Below are 21284 nucleotides of genomic sequence, written 5' to 3'. Positions count from 1 at the left end.
ATCCCTCCAACCCTCTTTATGGCCCATCCCTCCAACCCTCTTTATGGCCTATCCCTCCTACCCACTTTATGATTCAGTTTGGACCCTCAGCTCAGGTGTGTGCGTGACTGTGTGTTGGCATCCTAGACACAGAGGTGCAAAGGTTTATATAGGGGAGTTTAAGTACCGCTTCATAATGGCAAATGTCATGTTTTGTCAATGTCAAGCAGATATGGGTGATGTCCTAAACAGCACCTTATTCACTTCACCGTGTACTATTTTGAAATAGGGAAAAGAGTTGCCTTTTGAGGTGCACCCTTATTCCTCCGTTACTACCCCTTCATTCAGACACTTGAGTCACAAGAGCAGGGCTTCCCTCCTATCTTCAGAGGAATAAGAGGAAGTTGCGTCACTTTGGTCTGCAACTAAACCCGTATGATGTAATGGCAGGCAACCTCAACCCCTAAGGCTGATCTGTCATACAGACATATGTGTAGGCGGGTAACGGTCTGTCTGCCTGCTTGCCAGTTTATCAATTTACACACTACAATAACCTGTCCCCTCAGCTTACACTCCACCATAACCTGTCCCCTCAACTTACACACCACAAAACCTGTCCCCTCAACTTACACACCACAAAACCTGTCCCCTCAACGGACACCACCATGACCTGTCCCCTCAACTTACACACCACCATAACCTGTCCCCTCAACTTACACACCACCATAACCTGTCCCCTGAACTTACACACCACCATAACCTGTCCCCTGAACTTACACACCACCATAACCTGTCCCCTCAACTTACACACTACAAATAACCTGTCCACTCAGCTTACACACCACAATAACCTGTCCCCTTAACTTACACACCACCATAACCTGTCCCCTGAACTTACACACCACCATAACCTGTCCCCTGAACTTACACACCACCATAACCTGTCCCTTCAACTTACACACCATCATAACCTGTCCCCTCAACTTACACACCAGCATAACCTGTCCCCTCAACTTACACACCATCATAACCTGTCCCCTCAACTTACACCACAATAGCCTGTCCCCTAAAACCTACACACCATCATAACCTGTCCCCTCAACTTACACACCATCATAACCTGTCCCCTCGAATTACACACCATCATAACCTGTCCTCTCAACTTACACCACAATAGCCTGTCCCCTCAACTTACACATTACCATAACCTGTTCCCTCAACTTACACACCATCATAGCCTGTCCCCTCAACTTACACACCAACATAACCTGTCCCCTCAACTTGCACACCATCATAACCTGTCCCCTCAACTTACACTCCATCATAACCGGTCCCCTCAACTTACACACCAACATATCCTTTCCCCTCAACTTACACACCACCATAACCTGTCCCTTCAACTTACACACCATCATAACATGTCCCCTTAATTTACACACCATCATAACATGTCCCCGTAATTTACACACCACCATAACCTTTCCCCTCAACTTACACACCATCATAACTGGTCCCCTCAACTAACACACCAACATAACCTGTCCCCTCAACTTACACACCACAAGACCTGTCCCCTCAACTTACACACCACCTTAACCGGTCCCCTCAACTTACACAGCACTATAACCGGTCCCCTAAAACCTACACACCATCATAACCTGTCCCCTCAACTTACACACCACCATAACCTGTCCCCTCGAATTACACACCATCATATCCTGTCCCCTCAACTTACACACCACCTTAACCGGTCCCTTCAACTTACACAGCACTATAACCGGTCCCCTCAACTTTTTTATTTTTTTATTTATTTTACCTTTATTTTACTAGGCAAGTCAGTTAAGAACAAATTCTTATTTTCAATGACGGCCTAGGAACAGTGGGTTAACTGCCTGTTCAGGGGCAGAACGACAGATTTGTACCTTGTCAACTCGGGGATTTGAACTTGCAACCTTCCAACGCTCTAACCACTAGGCTACCCTGCCGCCCCAACTAACACACCACCATAACCGGTCCCCTAAACTTACACACCACCATAACCGGTCCCCTCAACTACACACCATCATAACCTGTCCCCTCAACTTACACACATCATAACCTGTCCCTTCAATTGACACACCACAATAACCTGTCCCCTCAACTTACACACCATCATAACCTGTCCCCTCAATTTGAAAACACAACAATAACCTGTCCCCTCAACTTACACAGCACCATAACCTGTCCCCTCAACTTACACACCACCATAACCGGTCCCCTCAACTTACACACCACCATAACCGGTCCCCTCAACTAACACACCAACATATCCTGTCCCCTCAACTTACACACCACCATAACCTGTCCCCTTAACTTACACACCATCATAACCTTTCCCCTCAACTTACACACCACCATAACCTGTCCCCTCAACTTACACACCATCATAACCGGTCCCCTGAACTAACACACCAACATAGCCTGTCCCCTCAACTTACACACCACCATAACCGGTCCCCTCAACTATACACCATCATAACCTGTCCCTTCAACTTACACACATCATAACCTGTCCCTTCAATTGACACACCACAATAACCTGTCCCCTCAACTTACACACCATCATAACCTGTCCCCTCAATTTGAAAACACCACAATAACCTGTCCCCTCAACTTACACATGACCATAACCTGTCCCCTCAACTTACACACCACAAGACCTGTCCCCTCAACTTACACACCACAAGACCTGTCCCCTCAACTTACACACCACAAGACCTGTCCCCTCAACTTACACACCACAATAACCTGTCCCCTCAAATTGCACACCACCATAACCGGTCCCCTCAACTTGCACACCATCATAACCGGTCCCCTCAACTTACACACCACCATAACCTGTCCCCTCAACTTACACACCACCATAACCGGTCCCCTCAACTTACACACCACCATAACCTGTCCCCTCAACTTACACACCACCATAACCGGTCCCCTCAACTTACACACCACCATAACCGGTCCCCTCAACTTACACACCAACATAACCTGTCCCCTCAACTTACACAGCACCATAACCTGTCCCCTCAACTTACACAGCACCATAACCTGTCCCCTCAACTCACACACCACAATAACCTGTCCCCTCAACTTACACACCATCATAACCGGTCCCCTCAACTTACACACCACCATATCCTGTCCCCTCAACTAACACACCATCATAACCTGTCCCCTCAACTTACACATTACCATAACCTGTCCCCTCAACTTACACACCATCATAGCCTGTCCCCTCAACTTACACACCAACATAACCAGTCCCCTCAACTTACACACCATCATAACCTGTCCCCTCGAATTACACACCATCATAACCTGTCCTCTCAACTTACACCACAATAGCCTGTCCCCTCAACTTACACATTACCATAACCTGTTCCCTCAACTTACACACCATCATAGCCTGTCCCCTCAACTTACACACCAACATAACCTGTCCCCTCAACTTGCACACCATCATAACCTGTCCCCTCAACTTACACTCCATCATAACCGGTCCCCTCAACTTACACACCAACATATCCTTTCCCCTCAACTTACACACCACCATAACCTGTCCCTTCAACTTACACACCATCATAACATGTCCCCTTAATTTACACACCATCATAACATGTCCCCGTAATTTACACACCACCATAACCTTTCCCCTCAACTTACACACCATCATAACTGGTCCCCTCAACTAACACACCAACATAACCTGTCCCCTCAACTTACACACCACAAGACCTGTCCCCTCAACTTACACACCACCTTAACCGGTCCCCTCAACTTACACAGCACTATAACCGGTCCCCTCAACTAACACACCACCATAACCGGTTCCCTCAACTTACACACCACCATAACCGGTCCCCTCAACTACACACCATCATAACCTGTCCCCTCAACTTACACACATCATAACCTGTCCCTTCAATTGACACACCACAATAACCTGTCCCCTCAACTTACACACCATCATAACCTGTCCCCTCAATTTGAAAACACCACAATGACCTGTCCCCTCAACTTACACACCACCATAACCTGTCCCCTCAACTTACACACCACCATAACCGGTCCCCTCAACTTACACACCACCATAACCGGTCCCCTCAACTAACACACCAACATATCCTGTCCCCTCAACTTACACACCACCATAACCGGTCCCCTCAACTTACACACCACCATAACCGGTCCCCTCAACTAACACACCACCATAACCTGTCCCCTCAACTTACACACCACCATAACCTGTCCCCTTAACTTACACACCATCATAACCTTTCCCCTCAACTTACACACCACCATAACCTGTCCCCTCAACTTACACACCATCATAACCGGTCCCCTGAACTAACACACCAACATAGCCTGTCCCCTCAACTTACACACCACCATAACCGGTCCCCTCAACTATACACCATCATAACCTGTCCCCTCAACTTACACACATCATAACCTGTCCCTTCAATTGACACACCACAATAACCTGTCCCCTCAACTTACACACCATCATAACCTGTCCCCTCAATTTGAAAACACCACAATAACCTGTCCCCTCAACTTACACACCAACATAACCAGTCCCCTCAACTTACACACCATCATAACCTGTCCCCTCGAATTACACACCATCATAACCTGTCCTCTCAACTTACACCACAATAGCCTGTCCCCTCAACTTACACATTACCATAACCTGTTCCCTCAACTTACACACCATCATAGCCTGTCCCCTCAACTTACACACCAACATAACCTGTCCCCTCAACTACACACCATCATAACCTGTCCCCTCAACTTACACACATCATAACCTGTCCCTTCAATTGACACACCACAATAACCTGTCCCCTCAACTTACACACCATCATAACCTGTCCCCTCAATTTGAAAACACCACAATGACCTGTCCCCTCAACTTACACACCACCATAACCTGTCCCCTCAACTTACACACCACCATAACCGGTCCCCTCAACTTACACACCACCATAACCGGTCCCCTCAACTAACACACCAACATATCCTGTCCCCTCAACTTACACACCACCATAACCGGTCCCCTCAACTTACACACCACCATAACCGGTCCCCTCAACTAACACACCAACATATCCTGTCCCCTCAACTTACACACCACCATAACCTGTCCCCTTAACTTACACACCATCATAACCTTTCCCCTCAACTTACACACCACCATAACCTGTCCCCTCAACTTACACACCATCATAACCGGTCCCCTGAACTAACACACCAACATAGCCTGTCCCCTCAACTTACACACCACCATAACCGGTCCCCTCAACTATACACCATCATAACCTGTCCCCTCAACTTACACACATCATAACCTGTCCCTTCAATTGACACACCACAATAACCTGTCCCCTCAACTTACACACCATCATAACCTGTCCCCTCAATTTGAAAACACCACAATAACCTGTCCCCTCAACTTACACATGACCATAACCTGTCCCCTCAACTTACACACCACAAGACCTGTCCCCTCAACTTACACACCACAAGACCTGTCCCCTCAACTTACACACCACAATAACCTGTCCCCTCAAATTGCACACCACCATAACCGGTCCCCTCAACTTGCACACCATCATAACCGGTCCCCTCAACTTACACACCACCATAACCTGTCCCCTCAACTTACACACCACCATAACCGGTCCCCTCAACTTACACACCACCATAACCTGTCCCCTCAACTTACACACCACCATAACCGGTCCCCTCAACTTACACACCACCATAACCGGTCCCCTCAACTTACACACCAACATAACCTGTCCCCTCAACTTACACAGCACCATAACCTGTCCCCTCAACTCACACACCACAATAACCTGTCCCCTCAACTTACACACCATCATAACCGGTCCCCTCAACTTACACACCACCATATCCTGTCCCCTCAACTAACACACCATCATAACCTGTCCCCTCAACTTACACATTACCATAACCTGTCCCCTCAACTTACACACCATCATAGCCTGTCCCCTCAACTTACACACCAACATAACCAGTCCCCTCAACTTACACACCATCATAACCTGTCCCCTCGAATTACACACCATCATAACCTGTCCTCTCAACTTACACCACAATAGCCTGTCCCCTCAACTTACACATTACCATAACCTGTTCCCTCAATTTACACACCATCATAGCCTGTCCCCTCAACTTACACACCAACATAACCTGTCCCCTCAACTTGCACACCATCATAACCTGTCCCCTCAACTTACACTCCATCATAACCGGTCCCCTCAACTTACACACCAACATATCCTTTCCCCTCAACTTACACACCACCATAACCTGTCCCTTCAACTTACACACCACCATAACCTGTCCCTTCAACTTACACACCATCATAACATGTCCCCTTAATTTACACACCATCATAACATGTCCCCGTAATTTACACACCACCATAACCTTTCCCCTCAACTTACACACCATCATAACTGGTCCCCTCAACTAACACACCAACATAACCTGTCCCCTCAACTTACACACCACAAGACCTGTCCCCTCAACTTACACACCACCTTAACCGGTCCCCTCAACTTACACAGCACTATAACCGGTCCCCTCAACTAACACACCACCATAACCGGTTCCCTCAACTTACACACCACCATAACCGGTCCCCTCAACTACACACCATCATAACCTGTCCCCTCAACTTACACACATCATAACCTGTCCCTTCAATTGACACACCACAATAACCTGTCCCCTCAACTTACACACCATCATAACCTGTCCCCTCAATTTGAAAACACCACAATGACCTGTCCCCTCAACTTACACACCACCATAACCTGTCCCCTCAACTTACACACCACCATAACCGGTCCCCTCAACTTACACACCACAATAACCTGTCCCCTCAACTTGCACACCATCATAACCTGTCCCCTCAACTTACACACCACCATAACATGTCCCCTCAACTAACACACAAACATATCCTGTCCCCTCAACTTACACACCACCATAACCTGTCCCCTCAACTTACACATGACCATAACCTGTCCCCTCAACTTACACACCACAAGACCTGTCCCCTCAACTTACACACCACAAGACCTGTCCCCTCAACTTACACACCACAATAACCTGTCCCCTCAAATTGCACACCACCATAACCGGTCCCCTCAACTTGCACACCACCATAACCTGTCCCCTCAACTTACACATTACCATAACCTGTCCCCTCAACTTACACACCATCATAGCCTGTCCCCTCGAATTACACACCAACATAATCTGTCCCCTCAACTTACACAGCACCATAACCTGTCCCCTCAACTTACACAGCACCATAACCTGTCCCCTCAACTCACACACCACAATAACCTGTCCCCTCAACTTACACACCATCATAACCGGTCCCCTCAACTTACACACCACCATATCCTGTCCCCTCAACTAACACACCATCATAACCTGTCCCCTCAACTTACACACATCATAACCTGTCCCTTCAATTGACACACCACAATAACCTGTCCCCTCAACTTACACACCATCAAACCTGTCCCCTCAATTTGAAAACACCACAATAACCTGTCCCCTCAACTTACACACCACCATAACCTGTCCCCTCAACTTACACACCACCATAACCGGTCCCCTCAAGTTACACACCACAATAACCTGTCCCCTCAACTTGCACACCATCATAGCCTGTCCCCTCAACCTACACACCATCATAACCGGTCCCCTCAACTAACACACCAACATGTCCTGTCCCCTCAACTTACACACCACCATAACCTGTCCCCTCAACTTACACACCACCATAACCGGTCCCCTCAACTTACACACCACCATAACCGGTCCCCTCAACTTACACACCACAATTGGTTGTTCCCTCAATTTACACTGTTTTCCTTTAGTCCCATTACTCAGTTCCTAAGCTGAATCCAGGAATGTATTATCCTATTTTAGACTCTTAACATTGCTTTAATTAGCAGGGAGTATATTTAGTCCGTTCATTTTAGGGATGTATGACTGTTTAAATAATCCCTTTCTATGGTTCCATGACAGTAGACCTGTATTATACTTATATTAGTACTGTGCAGCTGTCTTCATCGACCTGGCCAAGGCTTTCAACTCTGTCAATCACCGTATTCTTATTGGCAGACTCAATCGCCTTGGTTTCTCAAATGACTGCCGCGCCTGGTTCACCAACTACTTCGCAGACAGAGTTCAGTGTGTCAAATCTGGGGGCCTGTTGTTCGGACCTCTGGCAGTCTCTATAGGGGTGCCACAGGGTTAAATTCTCAGGCCGACTCTTTTCTCTGTATATATCAATGATGTCGCTCTTGCTGCGGGTGATTCCCTGATCCACCTCTACGCAGACGACACCATTCTGTATACATCTGGCCCTTCTTTGGACACTGTGTTAACTAACCTCCAAACAAGCTTTAATTCCATACAACACTCCTTCCGTGGCCTCCAACTGCTCTTGAACGCTAGTAAAACCAAATGCTTTTCAACCTTTCGTTGCCCGCAAACGTCCGCACAACTAGCATCACTACCCTAGACGGTTCTGACTTAGAATATGTGGACAACTACAAATACCTAGGTATCTGGCTAGACTGTAAACTCTCCTTCCAGACTCATATTAAACATCTCCAATCCAAAATCAAATCTAGAATCGGCTCCAAATCTAGAACAAAGCCTCCTTCACTCACGCCTCCAAACCTACCCCAGTAAAACTGACTATCCTACCGATCCTCGACTTCGGTGATGTTATCTACAAAATAGCTTCCAATACTCTACTCCGCAAACTGGATGCAGTCTATCACAGTGCCATCCGTTTTGTTACCAATTCCCCTTATACCACCCACCACTGCGACCTGTATGCTCTAGTCGGCTGGCCCTCGCTACATATTAGGTTATTGTGTTATTGACTGTACGCTTGTTTATTCCATGTGTAACTCTGTTGTTGTTTGTGTCACACAGCTATGCTTTATCTTGGCCAGGTCGCAGTTGTAAATGAGAACTTGTTCTCAACTGGCCCATCTGGTTAAATAAAGGTGAAATCAAATAAATAATTGAATAAATAATTAGACACAGTAGGTGCCTTTCCCTATCACATGCCAAGTATTGTAGTGAAGCTATTCTGTGTGTGTGAGAATGGGAGCAGGTTTTGTTGGTATGGGAAGCGTGTGGTCGTGGTGCGGTCTGCTGCGTGTGTGTCTGAGGTGGGTATGACCGCTCGCTGCCTCGCCTGCCTGTGTTTTGCTGCAGCCTCAGCCTGCATATGCGGCTGGCTGAATGGCTGGCTGGCTGGCTGAATGGCTGGCTGGCTGAATGGCTGGCTGAATGGCTGGTGGGATTGCATCACGCTGGCCGGGCTGAAAGGGCACCATGATGTAACTGTGAGTAATACTACCTCCAGTGAAGTGAAGCAGCTCAGCACTGGACTATACTGTACTATACTGTTCTGTTCTATATTGTACGATACGAAACTATACTATAACATACTGTAATGTACTATACTATACTGGACTATACTGTACTATACTATACTGTGATGTGAATGACATGGAGGAGTGGATGGGGAGTTGCAACTGCTGCACTCTCTATATGTGTCCCAAATGGCACCTTATTCAAATATAGTGCACTATATAAGGAATAGGGTGACATTTGGAACGTAGCCCGTGTCACCGGCTGACTGGTTCCCAACAGGGCTGATCAGACAGTGAAGACATGTTTTGTATACCCATAACAAGTTATAACAACACGTAACAAGCTATAACAACCCGTAACGAGCTGTAACAAGCTACAAATCAAATCCAATTTGATTTGTCACATACACGTGTTTAGCAGATGTTATTGTGGGTGTAGCGAAATGCTGTAACAAGCTGTAACAACCTGTATAGTCAGATTAGCATCAGACAGATCCACATCCGCCATATGGTTGATGTATTGAGGGAATTACAGTTTTCATGATCGATGGATTGGTTTATACAATCATAGCTCATACGTAGCGGATTAATGAACATTCAATGCTGTTATACAGTGGGGCAAAAAAGTATTTAGTCAGCCACCAATTGTGCAAGTTCTCCCACTTAAAAAGATGAGAGAGGCCTGTAATTTTCATCATAGGTACACTTCAACTATGGCAGACAAAATTAGAAAAAAAATCCAGAAAGTCACATGGTAGGATTTTTTATGAATTTATTTGCAAAATTTGGTGGAAAATAAGTATTTGGTCACCTACAAACAAGCAAGATTTCTGGCTCTCACAGACCTGTAACTTCTTCTTTAAGAGACTCCTCTGTCCTCCACTCGTTATCAGTATAAAATACACCTGTCCACAGCCTCAAACAGTCACACTCCAAACTCCACTATGGCCAAGACCAAAGAGCTGTCAAAGGACACCAGAAACAAAATTGGAGACCTGCACCAGGCTGGGAAGACTGAATCTGCAATAGGTAAGCAGCTTGGTTTGAAGAAATCAACTGTGGGAGCAATTATTAGGAAATGGAAGACATACAAGACCATTGATAATCTCCCTCGATCTGGGGCTCCATGCAAGATCTCACCCCGTGGGGTCAAAATTATCACAATCCCAGAACCACACGGGGGGACCTATTGAATGACCTGCAGAGAGCTGCGACCAAAGTAACAAAGCCTACCATCAGTAACACACTACGCTGCCAGGGACTCAAAATCCTGCAGTGCCAGACGTGTCCCCCTGCTTAAGCTAGTACATGTCCAGGCCCGTCTGAAGTTTGCTAGAGAGCATTTGGATGATCCAGAAGAAGAAAATATAACTTTTTGGTAAAAACTCAACTCGTCGTGTTTGGAGGACAAAGAATGCTGAGTTGCATCACCATACCTACTGTGAAGCATGGGGGTGGAAACATCATGCTTTGGGGCTGTTTTTCTGCAAAGGGACCAGGACGACTGATCCGTGTAAAGGAAATAATGAATGGAGCCATGTATCGTGAGATTTTGAGTGAAAACCTCCTTCCATCAGCAAGGGCATTGAAGATGAAATGTGGCTGGGCCTTTCAGCATGACAATGATCCCAAACACACCGCCCAGGCAACGAAGGAGTGGCTTCGTAAGAAGCATTTCAAGGTCCTGGAGTGGCCTAGCCAGTCTCCAGATCTCAACCCCATAGAAAATCTTTGGAGGGAGTTGAAAGTCTGTGTTGCCCAGCAACAGCCCCAAAACATCACTGCTCTAGAGGAGATCTGCATGGAGGAATGGGACAAAATACCAGCAACAGTGTTTGAAAAACTTGTGAAGACTAACAGAAAACGTTTGACCTCTGGCATTGCCAACAAAGGGTACATAACAAAGTATTGAGATAAACTTTTGTTATTGACCAAATACTTATTTTCCACCATAATATGCAAATAAAGTCATTAAAGATCCTACAATGTGATTTTCTGGATTCAGTGTACCTACACTGAAAATTGCAGGCCTCTCTCATCTTTTTCAGTGGGAGAACTTGCACAATTGGTGGCTGACTAAATACTTTTTTGCCCCACTGTATATGACAATATCACTAATGATGCATACACCAGATGATATAGTGCACTTCACAGGGAATACGGTTCCATTTGGGACGCATCCAGAATGTTATGTTTGACATTTCTGACATGTTCCTATCCGTGTCGTTGTCTAGGTGTGCCCACACCAACGGCAGAGATTCTCCACCACACGCTGAGTATGCTGGTCCGGGAGAGGAAGATCTACCCCACACCAGAGGGCTACTTCATTGTCACGCCCCAGACCTACTTCATCACGCCCTCTCTCATCAGGACCAGCTCCAAATGGTACCACCTGGATGAGAGGATACCTGACCGCCAGCAACAACAACAACAACAACAACAGTGTACCTCCCCCCTCTCTGGAACCATCACCCCTTCCACTTCTGGCTGTGTCAGAGACAGGTCCCATCCTAAGAACCATGGGGACTCCTATAATAGTTACCGTGACGACCCCCCCAGCCACCACACGACCCTCACCAGGAAGTCCCCTAAGGAGCACAGAGAGGCCTACTCTCCCCACTCACCTCACTCACCTCACTCCCCTCACACACCCACACAGACCCAGCCCCAGCCTACCTCCACGGAAAAGACCCGGAGCACCCTGAGCTTCCCCTTCAAGTCGGACACCCTGACCAAGCACCGTGAGGGGGGCAGCAGCGGGGAGAAGCAGTCCAAGAAGTTTGGCCTCAAGCTGTTCCGGCTGAGCTTCAAGAAGGACAAGACCAAGCAGCTGACCACCTTCTCGGCCCAGTTCCCCCCAGAGGAGTGGCCTCTGCGGGACGAGGAGATGCCCACGGCCGTGCCGCGCGACGTGGAGATGGAGATCATCAGGCGGATCAACCCGGACCTGACGGTGGAAAACGTGGCGAGACACACGGCCGTGATGAAGAGGCTGGAGGAGGAGAGGGCTCAGAGAAGCAAAGCCAGCTCGTCAGCCCAGCACAGCGCACGCAGCAGGAGGAGCCGTGGACACCGCAAGCCCCAAGGTAAGCCGTCACGCTCTCACAGTAAGACCCGCGCCTCCCGGGGAGACCCCTCTGAGGGATCCAACCTGGACCTGGGGGCTGAGAGGGACTACCGGGCTTACAGCTCCTCCCTGGCGCGCTCGCCACGGGACACCTCCTTCTCCATGGAGCGCAGCCGTGCCCGACACCTGGCCCACAGCAACCCAAACATCATGGAGTCCCACCTGCCCATCACCCCGGAGTGGGACGTGTCGGGAGAGCTGGCCAAGAGGAGGACGGAGATGCCCTTCCCCGAGCCCTCACACGGGCCGTCCCACTCCAAGGTGCACCGCAGCCACAGCCACACGCAGGAGAGGAAGTCGCGCAACGAGCGCTCGGACAACAAGGCCAAAGAGCGGTCCCGCTCCATGGACAACTCCAAAGGGCCCCTAGGGGCCGGGCAGATTGGGCCCCCGGACTACTTTGAGCGCAGCCCTGATGAGAGGGACAGAGACAGGAGCCGCTACTACACCGATGATGGGACCTTGAGGGCCTCAGCCCAGGCCTCCCAGTACTCCCACTCGCGGGCCACGCCCCCTGCTGCTAAGTTAACCTCTGACCCCTGTGGGCCCGACGGAGGGAGAACACTTGAAAATAACAAAAGTAGAGACCGTTTACCTGCCTACGACAGCCAGAAGGCTTATTCTCCTAAACACATGGCTGAGGACTATTTCCAGTGCAATGCATCCACTGAGGCGGTCCTCACTACCCCTAGCCCCTTAGGAAAACCCAATCACGATAACTTACCTAAGGTGAAGGTGGGCTGTTCGTCCGACAGACAGACCCCTCATCCCCCAGAATACAAAGAGGACACTACAAAGGGACAGAACGGTGTTAGTTTGCCCATGCCCTGCCAGATGCCTGAGCCTTTGCCAAATGGCCGTTCAGTACAGCACCACAACACCAACTCTGGTAGCATGGACAGGAGGAAGGACATCTTCAGCAAAGACACTCTATTCAAACCTCCGCCCAACACGCTGCCCAGCGGCTACGGGGACGGAAGCTACTCCAGGTCGAGCACGCTGAGGAAGACCCCGGTCATGTCGTCGGCCGAGGTGCTGGACAGCCAGGAGCACTTTGAGCAGCCGGGCCCCCTGCTAGCTGTGCCCCGGCCCCCCTCCTCTGGCCCCTCAGGGATGGAGCAGGCTGGCTCGTGCCCGGCCGTGGAAGCCTCCTTCGACTACTACAACGTGTCTGATGATGACGAGCTGGAGGACGCCGCCTCAGCCAAGCAGGCAGAGCAGGAGCCGAAGTCCCCTGAGGGCTGTGGTGGGGTCGGTGGGGGAGGAGGGGGAGGGGGGGGTACCATGCAGTGGCTGCTGGAGCGGGAGAAGGAGAGGGACCTCCAGCGCAGGTTTGAGAGGAACCTGACCTTCCCCAACCCCAAGGAGAGTGACCACAACAACCAGAGCCAGCAGTCAGCCCACTCAGCCAGGCTGGACAGCATGGACAGCAGTAGTGTTACAGTGGACAGTGGATTTAACTCTCCACGGTAAGCCTCGTCGGGTGACAACAACACACTCACTCACACAGCCTCTCTGTTTGTGTGGTTGGTGGTCATGAGAGGGGATGGCTTCTTATTCTGTGAATAGACTAATGGTGGGATTATTGTTCTCACATGAGAACATAATGGACTGGTAATATTATTCCATATGGTGCTGTTGATTCTAGTGAATCTGAAGTACAACCTATCATGGTTATAGCCCTGTAGAAGAGACAGAATAGGAGTTTCCAATGTTCCCCAATTCCATAATTGCCTCTCATCCATGTGAACTTTTGCTTTTCTGTTTACAAAACAACATTTTTGCTCTGAATGGATTTGGTTTGCTTTGTTTGTTTGTTTCTTTCTTTCTGATGTCTGTGCTTCCCTCAATGATTCACGTTCATTTGGACTGTGGTATTCTTCTGAGTGTCTTAGTGAATCACTTGAGCGTAAGCAGACATCTGTGTTTTTGTGGAGTTTTTTTTCCTCGTGATACATGGTGTCTGTCACTGAAATATGTCCATTACGGCAACCATTCACATGGCTTTACCTTCAGCTGACAAAATAGGACCTTTTTTGGTCCCATAAGCAACATACAGTCTGGAGGTTTTGGAGGATTTGATATTCATCAGTGGTAGAGGGAGAAAGAGGGAGTCCCTCAGCTCAGGCCTCCCTCTGTCATGGTTCATCTGTCGGGTCACAACTGTCTCAGCTGACACACAGCTCTCTCTTCTCATAACAGAAAAGTTGAGCCTCTAAATCCTAAAAGCCATAACTATAAACAAAGACTTGTTCAAAATGTGATTAAGTCATTAGGGCAGGCCTGAATCTACTTTACCGCAAAGAACGGACCTCACCGTTTTTTAATGTACTTTCAAATTGTGTGAAGAATTGTATTCCGGGTGTTTTTAAAGACTATTGAACTGTGGTCTTAAATTATATAGATAGCAACCCCCAAAAGCTTTTGTGCATTACAACACTGCCTGTTTTTGCTAAATCCTTTTCACCCGGGCCCCTCTGGCATAGTGGGAGTGTGTGACGCTTCATTAGGGTCACATGTGTCTTCCTGTGTCTAACCCCGACCACATGCTCTAGCCTCTAAACAAGATGGATGCCCAGGCTAGCGCCGCTCGTCTTTGATTGGTTTGTATCACGCTTAGGTTTGCAGTTCAGAACCTCTGGGACCATCGGCTCATTTGTTTTCGGGCTGAGTTTCCCCTCCCCTCAGCCCCTACCATGTTTCCAGCCACGGCCTCCCGCTCTCCCCCGTGGCCAGTAATGGAAAATAATGTTTCTGTATTCTGCAGACGTTTGGCTGTCTCTAGATAATGCTCCTCAGCAGACGTTTGGCTGTCTCTAGATAATGCTCCTCAGCAGACGTTTGGCTGTCTCTAGATAATGCTCCTCTGCAGACGTTTGGCTGTCTCTAGATAATGCTCCTCAGCAGACGTTTGGCTGTCTCTAGATAATGCTCCTCAGCAGACGTTTGGCTGTCTCTAGATAATGCTCCTCTGCAGACGTTTGCCTGTCTCTAGATAATGCTCCTCAGCAGACGTTTGGCTGTCTCTGGATAATGCTCCTCAGCAGACGTTTGGCTGTCTCTAGATAATGCTCCTCAGCAGACGTTTGGCTGTCTCTAGATAATGCTCCTCAGCAGACTGACCTGCCTCCTCAGCCAGCTTATTCAAACAAGTTGGGCAACCTTTTATGGAAGTGATTGTGGAACTGGAAACAGTGACCGCTGCAGATTTGAAATGGCTTGGAGTTGGAGTGGTGGCCCTTCCTTGTAGATTCGGTTGCCTATTTCACAGCCTCTAATGACCTTGTCATTTTATTTTCCTGTGAAGAACGGTGATAAGAAGTGTGATGTGGCTTTCCACTCTGTTGGGTTGGGATCACACTAGTGATCATGTGGAGCTCTTCAGGACAGATGTCACTAATCTCCTGTGTGACTGAAAGGGCATTGGTCCACATATGTACAGTACTTGTTCTTTTGGCCCCTCCCTCCCAGTTAGCTCTGCTCCACCCCTCTCTCCCATAGTCTTGGCCTGCAGATGGAGCCAGTGAGGAGAACCACATCCACCTTTCATGGGTGACCTGGTCTAGCTGGCAGTGAAAAGATAGAAACAGGCAGGATCAGACTTTTTTGACATGCTGTTCCTCTCTAAATCAGTAAGACACCATTCAAAACAACTATCTTGTCATACAGATATTAATACCTTAAATATTATCAGTAATGTAATGTTACAAACAATTCCATTGTAGAGAACATCAGACAAACCACGAATGAGAACCAGACTTTATAAGTGTCTATATCTGCCAGAGGTTATGAATCTTATATGACTCTTCTCTCATTTGTTCTTCTTGCTATACCCATCTTTTCTTCTCACCTTTTGTATCCCCTCCCCCCGGCCTCTCAGGACAGTGGTTACAGCAGTTACTGGTTAACATGGAGAGGATATCAAGTTTTGATTTACTTGAAGGGAACCCCCTAACCTCTAAGTGATGCCTATAGCTGGAAAACTTTATAGACAACATGTGTCAACAATCAATCGGATACTTTCTGCTCTCACACTATTCCACACAAACAAGGGAAGGCAGCATAACATGCTTCTGTGTTCGGACTCTCTCCTTCTTTCTCCTCATTCTCTTCACCATTCTATTGTTCTCTTTTTGTTCTTTCCCTTCCTTTCCTCTTCTTCCTGGCTCAGCACACGAGAGAGTCTGGCCTCAAACACCTCCAGCATCGTGGAGAGCAACAGACGTCAGAACCTGGCTCTGAGTCCCGGACACCTGGGAATCGCCACGGGCAACGGTCCACCTTTCACCTTCCGGACCATTCCAGAGCCGCCGCCTACCACCCAACCCGAGAAACTCCAGAAACCCTCAAACTGTTTGGCCTCCATCACCAGTGTGTGACAGTGGCAGGAGAGGGAGATCAAATGAAGAGGGAGGTGTTGGGTTTGGATGAGTACAGCTCCTCCACCTCACTGGGGCTGTTCTAGTATCCAGACTGGCTGACACAACACACACAAGCCCGTTCAGCGACTGGTATTACATTGTCAATCTGTCATGCAATGGTTTTGGTTTAGTTTTCCTCATCTTCTGTTGGGTAATTTTTGAATTTGTGATACTCACTACTACATTGTAACACCACTTCTCACAAGATTACATTTATAAAAATATTTCAAAGCATTGATCTTTTTCAATCCCATTCTAAACCTTGGAAGAAGAAAAAAACGTCATTCTACAGGTCCTTTTAGGTTTTTGTTTTTACTGAGCAGTTTTAATTTATTTCATGTGACTGATTTGACTTTGACCTGCCAGTTGACATTCTGTCATTTATTTTGGTGTCAAATGTATAATTTTATAATCTCAGGTCACTCGTAATTACACTCCTACCATTTTTTGGCTATGTGTGGCTGTTGAGCTTTTTAAACATACTCTTTAGCCCCCTCTGCTGGCTCACATGAGGCTCTGACACAATGCAATGCATACATAGCCCTGCTTGCTAGACTTTACCTGACCCCTCTGCCATAAGGCCTACATACTGCTGTCATGATAATATAACATGCAATAAACCATTATGTCAGCTCATGACGACTGATTTACAGCTGTCCTAACAGAAACCGTTGTTTAGGCTTGTTAATTGTCTGGCCATACATCTAGACAATTAGCATACCTGAGTAATGGTTTGTGTCACGACTGTGTCAAGTGACATAAGCAGCAGTCATTATGGTTTATAATGCTATGACATTATTATGACAGTCTTACGAAGGGTTCAAGTGACATGTTATCCTAGTGATGTTAGGAGTGCAACATGTCCAGTCCATCCAACCTCTCTGTAGGGTACTATTGGTGTACCAGAGTAGCCCTCTGTTCCGTGGTACTGAACCCAGCCCTGACGCTGCTGTAGTCTAGATAACAAAATCCAAGTGTTTGAACTGGGCTCTTAGAGCTAATGTTTACATAGAATCAGGTCTCTCAGCACATTTTGGTACATTGTAAATACAGATTAAGGAAAGGCCTCAATGCCCGACAGGGATTGAGTTTCTAAACAGTACCACACGGCAGTCATGGCCAACGATGGAAAAACCTAACTTTTATTTTTATTGGATTCAAAATGTCCCACTATTCCTGGTGCTATTACCTGTGGTATTTTCCTGTTGAATGCATTAACAACAAGGGACTTTTGAATATGGACAACGTCGAAAACCATCCCCTTTATAGAGGCAGATAAGGTCAGTCCTCTCTTTTATAGAGGCAGATAAGGTCAGTCCTCTCTTTTATAGAGGCAGATAAGGTCCTCTCTCCCCACCTCTCTGAGTTGTTTTCATATTTGACCCTATGTTGTCAGATTCTCTCTAATACAACTACCTCCACAACAGTAGAGTAGTGGCTCTCCTCTTACAAATCACTGTCATCAGCCTGTATCCTGTGAATGTCAATGTTAAAGCCCTAGAAATGACTCACACACAAAGACCATGTCAAAGTGCTGGACTGACTCTCCTATTGTCATTCTCACGACAACAGAGCTCACATGTATGCGCTACTTGACTATTTAGCCCCTCTCTCTGTCTGAGTTTATTAGAGGTGTTCTTCTCACGCAATTCTCACTTTTTGACTCTCACTTCCCCCAACAGAAATGTAATAATTTCTGTGCAGTTTGATTAGAGGGGGGGGGGGGTTCTCCTCTCCTCTATTTAATGATGTTAAGGATATCAAAGGTGACCTCATAGCACAGCATTTCCATAGGATACATCACCGTCCTCTCAGCACTGTGTACCATCAGTATCCATGTCTCATACAGTGTGATGATGAGCCTATGAAGGGAGTGGTGTCAACCTTGTCACTTTGGTAGTACAGTTCCAGTCCAATGACAACGCATTGAAGAGGTCAATTTTCAGTTTTTGTGAGCTCTTTTCAAATAATGATCAACATCATCAATTCCCTCTGAAATCAAAAGGGAGAATTGCAGCCAAGACTGCCTTGTATTGTCATGTTTGCACTGAAATAAATGCCTGTTCTCTGGTTGCTGTAAAAGCCATCCAAGAAGGATGTTCTGTTTATATTGAAAATATTTCATATGAAATTCTGACAGTCCATGAAATGTCTTCCCTTAACATTGCGGATTTATAATGGAGTTCAATAACGTTGTTTCTAATTGTGACGGTATGTCATACTGTAGATGATCTTGGTCTGTCATGCTTAGTAAAATAATGTCAACAATAAGAGGGATTTTTTATGTCTATAATATCTAAGTCCCTTTTTGTGTAGTCATGGTGTTTACTGTTGTTCTAGTGTGTGTGATATAACCTTTGGGGATTGTTACTTTTTAAGATAATAAAATAACATGTTTGGTTATATGTCTTGAATGTCTTTATTTAATGGAAGACCAGGGGCTGGATATATCAATTGTCTCGGAGTAGGGCTGCTGATTCGGGATCAGTTTAGCCTTTTAGATCACAATGAACAAGATGATATGGACCAGGGGGACCTGATCCGAGATCAGCACTGCTACTCTAAGAGGCTTGATAACTTGTTTTCACCGGTAGATGACACTAAAGCACCTCCAACCCACATCTGAGCTGCAATCTATCTCCACTAGATGGAGTTCTTGCCTCTATTTGGCTACAACAACAAAAACAAGTTCTTCTCAGCAACCTCCATCCACTCCACATATGGGTTCCTAAATAGTTCATAAGACAGGTACACTATATATACAAAAGTATGTAGACACCCCTTCAAATTAGGGGATTCGGCTATTTCAGCCGCACCCGTTGCTGACAGCTGTATAAAATTGAGCACACCGCCATGCAATCTCCATAGACAAACATTGGCAGTAGAATGGTCTTACTGAAGAGCTCAGTGACTTTCAACATGGCACCATCATAGAATGCCACCTTCCCAACAAGTCAGTTCATCAGATGTCTGCCCTGCTAGAACTGCCCTGGTCAACTGTAAGTGTTGTTATTGTGAAGTAAAAATGTCTAGGAGCAACAACAGCTCAGCCGCGAAGTGGTAGGCCACACAAGCTCACAGAACGGGACCGGCGAGTGCTGAAGCACGTAAAAATCGTCTGTCTTCTGTTGCAACACTCACTACCGAGTTCCAAACTGCCTCTGGAAGCAATGTCAGCACAAGAACTGTTGGTCGGGAGCTTTATGACATGGGTTTCCATGGCCGAGCAGCCGCACACAAGCCTAAGATCATCATGTGCAATACCAAGTGTCGGCTGGAGTGGTGTAAAGTTCGCCGCCATTGGACTCTGGAGCAGTGGAAACACGTTCTCTGGAGTGATAAGTCACGCTTCACCATCTGGCAGTCCGACAGACGAATCTGGGTTTGGCGGATGCTCGGAGAATGCTACCAGCCCCAATGCATAGTACCAACGGTAATGTTTGGTGGAGGAGGAATAATGGTCTGGGGCTGTTTTTCATGGTTCAGGCTAGGTTCCCTTAGTTCCAGTGAAGTGAAATCTTAACACTACAGCATACAATGACATTCTAGATGATTCTGTGCTTCCAACTTTGTGGCAACAGTTTGGGGAAGGCCCTTTCCTGTTTCAGCATGACAATGCCTCTGTGCACAAAGCGAAGTCCATACAGAAATGGTTTGTCGAGATCGGTGTGGAATAACTTGACTGGCCTGCAAAGAGCCCTGACCTCAACTCCATCGAACACCTTTGGGATGAATTGGAACGCCGACTGCGAGCCAGGCCTAATCACCCAACATCAGTGCCCAACCTCACTAATGCTCTTGTGACTGAATGGAAGCAAGTTCCTACAGTAATGCTCCATCTAGTGGAAAGCCTTCCCAGAAGAGTGGAGGCTGTGATAGCAGCAAAGGGGAGACCAACTCCATATTACTGCCCATGATTTTGGAATGAGATGTTGGACGAACAGGTGTCCACATACTTTTGGTAATGTAGTGTAAACTCCTGCATGACCTTTGGCCCGTGTCGTGTAGGTCATTGGATTTCATTCGGTCACGTTTATTGCTTTTGGACAGGTTCTGACAACTTCCAAATTATGTTTTTTTATTTATAGCATTTTGTCTCTTTATCATTGTTTTGTGTCACTCCAGTATTTTGTTACGCTGCCAGGAAAATACATCTCTGGGGCTTGAAAATAATATAATCACTACATCTTGGGTTTACTAAGAGTAGAGAGTGAATAATTGAATTAGTGCTCACAGATTGTAACATAACCCAGTGATAAGTTTGAGGGC

General features: G+C 47.0%; 1 protein-coding gene across 3 annotated transcripts in view; it reads left to right on the top strand.

Moving 5' to 3' along the window:
• Positions 1–19418, top strand: part of LOC109905004 (storkhead-box protein 2) — a 102894-nt gene extending 83476 nt beyond the window's left edge. For all 3 annotated transcript variants that reach the window (XM_031789819.1, XM_020502114.2, XM_031789820.1), the window contains exons 3-4: positions 11702–14063; positions 16766–19418. In XM_031789819.1, the coding sequence (XP_031645679.1) occupies positions 11702–14063; positions 16766–16973 (2570 nt within the window). In that variant the 3' untranslated portion in view covers positions 16974–19418. The remainder of the gene's footprint in view (positions 1–11701; positions 14064–16765) is intronic.
• The last annotated feature ends 1866 nt before the right edge of the window (positions 19419–21284 follow it).

The sequence above is a fragment of the Oncorhynchus kisutch genome, linkage group LG15 (genome assembly GCF_002021735.2).
Source record: "Oncorhynchus kisutch isolate 150728-3 linkage group LG15, Okis_V2, whole genome shotgun sequence".
NCBI lineage: Eukaryota > Metazoa > Chordata > Actinopteri > Salmoniformes > Salmonidae > Oncorhynchus > Oncorhynchus kisutch.
Note: the sequence above shows the minus strand (reverse complement) of the source record. Positions and strands in the feature narration are given on the sequence as shown.